We start from the raw sequence: 10,040 nt of genomic DNA, 5'->3' as shown, positions 1-10,040 counted from the left end.
GATCTATTTTGTTTCTCCAACTGGATTATAAAAGTGTCCTTGAGAAGTTTATTTCTCAGGATGGCCAGAATAGTGTTCTACAAATAGACAGTCAATAAATGCTTCCTGATGGGTGTAAAGCCTTTCAGAAAAGTGAAAAATTTTTTTTACTATAAAAGCAGTATTAAAAATTGATTAATTTTATTACAAGGTGGTGAAAAAGGAATTAAGACCTCATGTTTATAAATAATTTCTATTTACTAGTAAAGATTAAAAATCTTCTTTAATAGAAAGTGATCTTTCAGATGACCTGAAAATTCCATTTTCTATCACCGGTAGAACGGGCCAGACTTTCTCTAATGAGAAGATTATGTGATGAAAAACATTGCTAAATTCCTCCTAAAATCTTTGATCCAAAAATTCAGCCATGGACAAGAATTTTACAATAAAAGCTTTTGTGCAGAACAGAAAAATACAACTGTGATTTTTAAAACTACAGGATATTCTATTTCAAAAACGCTGGAACTATGGTAGTTTAAAGTTTTATCTATTAAAACCATTGTTATATAAAAATTACTGCAAATCGGGCTTGTAAAACTAAATTCAAATAGGCCTATTTACTGACTTATTATAATAAGTTAATGACTTATTTCATGTTTTTATGTTAGTTTCACCAAATGTGTTTAATTTTTTTTCTTTCACATTTACAGATTCCCTATTGTCTTTCCGAGCCAATTTGATGCTTAAATGATCTTAAATGTCAGTAATAACTAAAATATACCTAACAGTTTCCAAATGATTAAAGCCTTACCACCCTTTAATTATGAAATTAATCAAGTCCTGTCAATTCTCCTACATACATCTCAAATATATTCACCCTGAATGCACTTACCACTGCCTTTTCAGGCCCATCGCCAATTTCTTCACCCTCCCATACATTCTCAACATGGTCATAAAAAGATCCGATTTGTGGTTCAGAAAGATCATGCCACTCCTCTGCTTAAAACCCTGCCCTGGCTCATCATGCACAGGTTTCATATTCATTAGCATGGTATCCACAGCCCTCAAGATCTGGCTCATACTCACCTCTCCTGCACTTCTCCCACCACAGTGCTTCACACTAATGAGCTGTAATCAACTATTTGCAGGGCCTCTGCTCAGCTTTTCTTCAAGACCATCGTTTCATATTTAGTTCTAGTGAACTCCGTCATCCTTCACAATCCAGCTCAAACATTACTCTTCAATAAGGCCTTCTCGGAGCCCAGCCAACTCCAAAATTAATCATTCACTCATATCACGTATCACGTTGTATTATAATTACTTGTTTATATGCTTGCCTTTCCTAGATCACTATACACTTTGAGACCGTGAAAGGGGCATCACGTTGAACTGAACTGAATTTGATCTAATGATGTGAGTAATTGGGAAACAGGTAAGTTTCCAGAGTGATTCACCATGGCCAGGATGATCATGTTTTTCTACCGTAAACATAAATCTTCTATTTCTTTAATCACAGGGATTACCAGACCCTCTTAGAATAGCACACAAAACAAACTCTTAAATATAGATTGTTTCTGACTTAATGCAAAAATATTATCTTAAATCTTTTTATCTTAAAATTTTATCTTAAATCTTTTAGCATGGCACAAAGTAGATTAAAGGATGACTTATTTACTCTGTGTACCAGAAACTAGCAGCTATTAAATTTTATCATACAAATACCAGAAAAGTAGAGTCCTGATACACTGGAAAGTATTTTGTAAAATAATTCCTTTGGGAAACAGTTCAAATTATGTAAGAGTTGTTTATTATCAAATCCCAATGGAACCAAAGTAGGTGACACTAGAAATACAGAGAAATTTTGTGGCTTCGAATATTTATGGTAGAGTGCACCAAGTCACACAGCAAGCATTCAGGTGTATAATTTTCACAATCCAAATATACTCCTCTGTGACTAAGGACACAAGAAAGTTCTCTTTCTAGGATGAAAATTACTAAGGAATTTGCACAGACAATATTTAAAGATAAAGTCCTCTTACCAGCATATGCAAATAACTTAAAACTAGTTTTAACTATTGGTACCTCTCTAAGTCATAAGAGTTTAACACAAGTAATTTGTCTGCAATATTTAAAATTAGCTCATGACTTAACTTTGTTATTTTCTGTATTTTACAGAGGTTCTGCAGTGAACACATTATTTTTGAAATACAAATAAAATTATTTTAAAGAGTTACTCAAAAGAAATTCAACCATATTAGCTTAGCCCATTTTTTAGGGGTTTCCTGTGAGAATGTCATTAGACTTTTTGTTTCACTTAAGGTTTATTTTCTAGAATTCTATTCATTTATTTTACATATTACCAAGAGAAAATCTGAATAAAATACCCCGCTCAGCAAAGGAAACTTTTTTGTTGCAGTGGCAATGACACTAAATGACACTTCCAACAAATCCCAAAACTTTTTTCTATAGCCAGGATAAGAGATACTTAATTCGGTCATCTCGTATTTAAGAACTGCTATACCATTATAAATATAAAGCACTTTTCTTTAGCAGGCAGATAAAAACAAAACCAAAATGAGGAGGGAAGTACTGCTAAAACAACTTCATAACAAATACAGTTCTAATGCAGCAATTATTCAAAGTGTACATATTACTCAAAATGTAATAGTATAAAAAACTGCAAATCAACAATTTCCTTTAAAAAAATTAGTCAAGCTTAAAAAAAATTCGATATTCTAAAATCTAAATATAGTTCAAATTAGGAAAATGGCTAACATCAGTTTTGATAACTCCTCCTCCCTCCCCCCTCACATATTTTTTTAAATGGAAACTATATAAAATTTCCTTCATAATAAATTCCTTCATAATACAATTACCAATAGGTGGTAATGAGTAAAGGGAATGTCACCCTTTCCCTCAATCTTTGATCCATAGCTATTTTACAAAAAAAGTAAACATTAATTTAATCCTCACATAAAATTCCACTTATTTCGTAAGTCTACAACTATTTCCTATCTTAGCTGTGTGATATAGCAAAGTTTTATGATTTCTACAACAAAATACTCTGCTGCCATTTTAATCTGTGTCTAATTATGCCAACTTGGGAACTGCCTTTCTTTTTATCTGGTGATTTAGTTTGCAGCTAATCAAAAAAGGCCCCATCAGCTCACAGGAACACAGAAGGCTTTGGGCCAAATGCCCAGGAATTTTCTGATTTACCCAGTAACTATCAACTTCCCAAAGGAAATATTTGAAATTCCATTATTAAAAATAATAAAAAGAAAAAAGTGCTACAAGAGAATAGTATACCATTAACTTGCTTTTTCGTTTCTGAGAAAATTAAACATTTGAACAAAAACCCGTTCCAGATTTTTAATTATGCCAAATAAACTACTAAAATGTTGTGTATGCATAATCAAATCAGCTGTCAGAAGTTAAGAATAAATGAAAAGCATTTTTATATACTTAGATGAAGAGTAATATTCCAAGTGACTATGTCTAGGATACATGTAAGAAAAATCTAATAGGAAAATAAAAAAAGAAAAATCTAATAGGCTAAAAAGAAGTCAACTGGCATTTTATATTTTTTAAGGATTACTTTTATCTTTCAATAATTTAAAAAAGTTGATCAAGATTAAACCTTCTTTCTTTTAATAATGGGAACAAATTCCTTTGTGTGCCTTTAATGATACAGGTAGTAAAAAGCAAATATGACTTCTTTAAATATTAATGATATTTTAGACACGTTGCTGGGATACAGAAATGTCTCCTTTATCTACAGCTCAGCTATCTTACATACCTTAATTTATAAAAGAAATAAAACCCAAACCTAGGAAGTACACCAAAGTTATTTAAGCAGCTAAAAGGAATGTTAGGTTCATGTGCTCAGGCATTTTGCTCTCATGCCAACTCACTGATTCTTTTCACTTTCTTATACAAAATTCTAACAAACTTGGCTTTCCAAATCCACCCGAGATGAAAAGCAACTATTATGAGAAGCTAGTTTAATAGCAAAATGCAATACCTGAGACTTAACTAAAGTCAAAAGGAGTTACCAAAAAAAAAAAAAAGAGGGGGGGCATAAAAAGCCAAAGTTGACCCATCTGAGGTTAAGAGTAATCACATATCTACTTCAGAAGACTCTCAAATCAGCATGCTAGTGTATTAAATTGAAATTAATAATAACCTTGAGTCTTCAATATACTTCCTTCTGTTTAAGTATTACATTTTGATATCAGCCTAATTCTTGATGGGATGACCATATCTGATTTGCTTGGGATTGTCCTGGCTTAAGCCTGTTATCCTGGCATAATTATTAAAAGCTCTCCCTTTCATTCTCAAAAAGTGTCCTGGTTTGGACTATAAGTTTTAGGGTCATCATACTGAATGTATAATATGTGCCAGGAACTATTTAATCTAGGTGCTTGCATTTATCCTCACAATCTTGAGATGGGGTACAATTATCAACTCCTTTTTATAATCTAAAACTGAGAGATTGATTTTTCTAAGATCATTCAATTAAGTGTTACAGGCCTATATGTGAACACCCTAGACAGTCTGACACCAAAATCCTAGTACTTAACCACTATAATACACAATACTATCTCTCCTTAGAAAGATGGGTAGAGGAACAGGCAGAAGGAAATATCAAAGTCTTTAGAAGCATTAAGAGGTAACAACTTTCCAGAAAATGTCTATACAAGCATTATGGTTTCCATAATCCCATGAATTTATATTACTGAAACATCTAAGAAAAATCTTTGAAGTGTAAAAATATTTCAAATTTTTATGAGCCTGGGCTTTCTTAGGAAACAAATTCTAAAACAGTATTTCTCTAACTTTATCTCTTTTTTTATTTCAAAATTATTTGGGAAAATAATATCTGATCGGTCATATGTGAAAAAGAAAAACTACACTAAAAAGATTAAAAGTAGTCACAAACATCAACTCAGAGGTTACATTTCATACTTCATTCTGAAAGATGCTACATATCAGCTCATTAGTCCTTAAACTGTGAGATTAAGTAGGTTACAAAAATAAAAGAGGTTCAAAGATTTACATTCTTATTTTTAACATGGTTCTTCATATACTTAACTGCATTTACTTAGAATGAATCGTTTAGACAAATTATGACATTCACATAGAATTTTCTTGTTTTCTAAAAAGCATTTCCATATATGATCCTCAGCAACCAGATATGATACACAGGTATTCTCATATTAAGAATTAAGAAACTGAGGCTCAGAGAGATTAATCTGTCCAACTGCTTTACGACAGGAAACTGAAGTGGAGGGATGACTCGCAACTCTACATGGAATGAAAGCAATTATTTAAATGCTCTAGAGTAAAAGAAAAGCCTCAGACTTCCTTACTGGCTGAGATGAAACATAGAATATCTATAAATTCATACTGTCTGAAAAGTATATTCCCTGGAGTCTGCCTACAGAACTCAAGTAGCTTTAATATTCATAGAAAAATGAATACTCATGTTTGTTTTGGATCTCAAACTATTCTTAAATTCGCAAGCAAAAACAGGACCTATGAAGAGCAGAACCAGATTATTTTTTCAGAGTGGCAAACGTTATAAAAGATGTTCCCAACCCTTCTATGATTTACCATTACTGAGATTATTCTTTAACAAAGAAACACTTTCCAGTCTTCTCCCAAAGCTCATTTGCTAGATTCCATAAACTAGCTGCTACGAAGGATCTATATCAGAGAAACTCCAACCTAATGAGGCTTTTTTCCCAATCTACTCAAAAGATATACAATTAAATACACAAAGCTAGCCACATTAATTCAGATAATGATGGAAAACAACAGCTGATAACCAGTTTGGGACAAATGCCAACTGTTCCCATTTGTCTGAAAATGTTAAAATTAATTGCTACAACACTCAATTTTCAAAGATTATCTAAATGAGAAATTATAAAATCCTAAACAGGCTGAAGATAATGGTGCCTCTTTGATTTGCAATATTAGTTTAAAATATTTTAATGTCCCAAAGTAAACACATCTCAACAGCTTTGTACATTTTCATATATTTTATTTTTTAAAACTTATAATTTTGCAAGCTAGCAGTAAAATATTGTCGTCAATATTTTACTAATTAGCACCTTATACTTTTTAAAGCTAACTGAAACATTGTTTCATTGTAAATGATTGTAAAATAAAATGATCATTTCAAATGCCAAATTAGTCTCAAGTAACATGTGAACCATTAATTTTATCATCATTTTTGGCTTTATGCACAAAGATGTATTTCAAAAGTGAATTTAATAGTATCAGTTGTCAACCTAACAAATCAAAGTACCACAGTTTAAAGCAATATTTAATCTCTGGAATTATATAATTAAAGAGGCATATAAGAAAATTGAGAAATCAGCTATAAAAACACAAGGTACTACATAACTTATTTAGAGTCCCTTACTTCTTAGAAGAATGAGGAAAATTCCATGGTACAAGTATCAGCTACACATATGGTTCAGTATATGTCAGTATCTTCATGTTTTACTTTTGAGTTTGGCCTTACCAAAAAGCCATCAAAATGTCCAGGGTAACTCACAAGGACAGCTGAAAGCCTGTAATAACATAGCTCAATGCAAAATATCCCAAGCCATTCATATAATTTTAAATGGAAACTTACATATTTAACTTCTATTTTTGTTTTCAACTGAAAAATCTTTTGGAAAATACGTAAAAATATCTAATTATACTCAAATTACTTTCACATATTAAAAAAGGAGGATTTTTCATTTCCTGTTTTCTGATAAGAGCATTCTTCAGAGGTATGGGGTTAAGTTCTGAGCCATGACTGACTGCTTACTAGCATGCCTGTTTTGCATACCAGTAGAATCAAGTCCAGTTTTGCCATTTGTGGATAACTATGACAAGATACAAAAGCATGTGTTTGCCATAAATAGCTCTGGCTAACAGCAAACTGCTCACAGTGAGCAGATCAAATTCTCTATAAGGAGAGCAGTCTGGACCATGGCCAAATCCCACTACTGTTTAAAACTGCTATATCAATTTTTTCCATTTGCAAAATATATTTTAAAAAAGCAGCTCAAATGAAAGTTCCAAATATATGAAGTATTATTAAACTTTTGAAGGACATTTTACAAATTATTTTCATTATGACCAATTACACATAAGAGCTTCCCACTTCTACTAATCAACTACTTAGAAATGTAAACATGAATTTAAAAATTACCTTAATTTATCCAGAGAACAAATCAGCTATTGAAGAACATTTATGTCAAAGTGAAAAAAAAAATTTTCTCATCTCCATAACACTTAAGGAAATAAATAAACTAATGCTTAGGAAAGTATCCCTCTATACTAATAGTTTATATTAGTTGGCTTTAGGATAATTTTAAACCAAATAAACCCAATAAACTGGAAAATATCATGCATGAATGTTGTATAAAAAAATTCTTAAATGACCAATGCAGAGATTTTTAATAGCTGTTTACCCTAGAAATTGCTTCATATAACATTTGCAAAATGTCCAAGGAAAACAAGGCAACGTTCTGTAATATGCCACAATTTTTATTGCAACGTGGCCATTTTTGTGAGGATGGGGAGTTTGATCTCAAAAACGTTCCATTTAAGGCTCTTTTATACAGAAATTGCCATCATGACTGATATTTAAAATATCTTTAGTGTTGCAAGACTTACATGGTAAACATAAAACTCCTACACTTATTCAGTAGTGTACACTCAATGGAAAACAAAAAGGCATTAATTAATAGCTATTTTAAGAAGGCAAGTAACAAGAATGAACACTGAGGTACTAGGATAAGTTGATGACAGTTAACACAACTTAATTGGCATTCCTTTTGGGGGTGGGCAGTTAAACTCATTACAAAAAAGTGCTTTCAATGCATAGTGTCATATCCATGCTGCCATGTCACAAAAATAGGCTTGCCAAGGCAGGTGAGGTGTATGAACGCTGGAGCCTCACAGAACTACAATCAAGTGCAACTATAAATAATACTGAATAAAGTTTACCATCTGACCAGTGGATAATACTTTCAAGGCATTCAATTAGCTTACCCTTTGCAGTATTCTAAGCTATTCACATTGACAATCACATTCACTGTAGTGCTTGCTGCAAGGGAGGCATATAACCAGTTGTTTTTGGCTAAAATGATGGGAAGGCATTCCTTGGGTTCTATATCAAAATAACAGTATTAAACAGTCTAATGGCAATCACTGATAGGCTGCTTACATGAATGATATTCCCTTCATTCATTGTGTTGGAAGGACCCAGTGGGAAGAGGAAAATAAAAAACAAAAAACCCTAATACTATTCCAATTGACTGAGCTGGAGAAATAGAAGCTCCTTAATATCCAGATGGCACTTGACTGTCATTTTATAATGGTTTTCCTTCAAGTGAAACTACAACATTGCCTCCCAATTTCTCTCCAAGTGTCGAACGGTCCTTTATGTCATCCAAGCCATTCACATGCCACTCATGTTTAATACCTAAAAAAAAAAAAAAAAAAAGAATCCCATTACCTTACTATAATTAAGAAAGAGTAATTCCTCTGCACAAAATAGTCAATGTCTGTACCTGTAAATTTCTTTTTAATGGCATCTTTAGAGCTAGCATAAATCATCTTGCTTTTTAAAGGTGCACTTTCAGGAGCCCTACAGAAACAAAAAAAAATTGTTGAATCCTATTTAAAAGAAAAACAAAGGCAAAACTGACTATGTTAACAATCCTTGCATTTTAAAAGTACTTTTTTCTTTTGTTTTTACACACCAGAATATAAATACTAGGTCTTCTTTCTTAGACTCTTTTGTTTCGTATGTGGCATCGTATAAAGCATATCGGCAATCATTCAGAGGTAGCAACTTCACAAAAGATGTGTACGGGTCCTCTACAGTATCACCAATGTCACCCACCAAGATCTGCTTTGCTTCCTCTACAATTATTTGTCTTTTGTCATCGCTTAAACAGAAGAGGACTGCTTTCTTTCTTTTTTTGATCTCCTCTTGTGTAGAAGATTTCCTTACTTTCATATCATTAAAAACTTTGATGACTTCATCATTCACTGTAACTCCAGAAGCCTGAAAAAAAAAATAGCAGTAATTCAGAAGAAATATTTTGGTTTTAACCAAAATTACTGTTTCCCTAAAGGATTCACTTTCGTCTGGACATCAAAAATCGCATCTTCCCATGCGAGTAGTCCAATCAGATTTGCCAGATTTTAAGTATCAGTATATGATGCTCTAAGGATTCTAACTCATCCTGCCCCATTCATCTTTTCTGAAGCCATTTGCTGGTTGAAGTAAATGAAGGTAGAGGGAAAGGGACAAATATAAGCTGTCCCATCCCTGAAATGTTTCCTCTTTCACTGGGTGATGTCAGAGCTTCGGGAGCAGCAACAAAAATACCTTCTGTATTGTGTCAACCCTGAAGGCCTTAAAAAACCCCTTTGCGTTTCAGTTAATGCTTCTACTATTTTTTTTTCTTTAAAGTCAACCTAGCCAGTGCCGTTTCCTCATAAGGAAAGAGAATCGAGTGTGAACTCCAAACCGCCCACAGCTACAACATAATTGCCTCACAGCGAAAAATGCAGACACTTCAAAACTAACGGATCTAGTGTAAAAGCTTTTTCTGGAAAAAGCATTTTCAAAAGGCTTTTCCCACTTCCTTCATCTCCTCCAAAGGGTTTTTACTACGAGCCATCCGTACCCTCACCAAAAGCCTTCAGCAAAGGCTTTCGAACACGTACCATTTTAGATCGCGCGTGTTAAGTAAAATCAGGCAGCTAAAGGCAAACGCAGGGTGCGCGGGGCGAGCTCCGCAGACCCGCCTGCGCCAGTGGCCACCGCTCCTCGGGTCGCGACGCCTCCTGAGGCTCCCCGCCCCCAGGAATCCGAAGAGCGGCAGGGCCCGGCTGACGGCGGGAAGGCAGGCCAGCCGGCTGGAGACAGAGCAGCAGGACCGCAGCGCAGGGGCGCCAACCTCTGAGGACAAAATCAGGTTAAAATGGCGTCCTCACTCCCAGAGCCCTTCAGAGCCGCTTGCTCGCCGCACCCCGGTCTC

General features: G+C 33.8%; 1 protein-coding gene across 1 annotated transcript; it reads right to left on the bottom strand.

Moving 5' to 3' along the window:
• Nucleotides 1–6,008: 6,008 nt before the first annotated feature.
• On the bottom strand, nt 6,009–9,857 carry CFL2 (cofilin 2). Its single transcript, XM_006913482.3, has 4 exons — nt 9,727–9,857; nt 8,751–9,058; nt 8,559–8,635; nt 6,009–8,470 (listed from the first exon to the last, which is right to left on the bottom strand). The coding sequence occupies exons 1-4, from the start codon at nt 9,727–9,729 to the stop codon at nt 8,358–8,360; spliced, it is 501 nt and encodes a 166-aa protein (XP_006913544.1). The 5' UTR covers nt 9,730–9,857; the 3' UTR covers nt 6,009–8,357.
• Between the last annotated feature and the right edge of the window lie 183 nt (nt 9,858–10,040).

Source organism: Pteropus alecto, unplaced genomic scaffold (assembly GCF_000325575.1).
Source record: "Pteropus alecto unplaced genomic scaffold, ASM32557v1 scaffold104, whole genome shotgun sequence".
NCBI lineage: Eukaryota > Metazoa > Chordata > Mammalia > Chiroptera > Pteropodidae > Pteropus > Pteropus alecto.
The sequence above is the reverse complement of the archived record's forward strand: the minus strand, read 5'-3'. Positions and strand labels throughout refer to the sequence as shown.

Excerpts from the sequence above, each read along its gene's own strand:
- CFL2 (XM_006913482.3), bottom strand. Across the intron at positions 8,636-8,750 it reads GACCTAGTATTTATATTCTG|GGCTCCTGAAAGTGCACCTT; the intron begins GTGTGTAAAAAC and ends TTGTTTCTGTAG. Across the intron at positions 8,471-8,558 it reads CATTAAAAAGAAATTTACAG|GTATTAAACATGAGTGGCAT; the intron begins GTACAGACATTG and ends TTTTTTTTTTAG.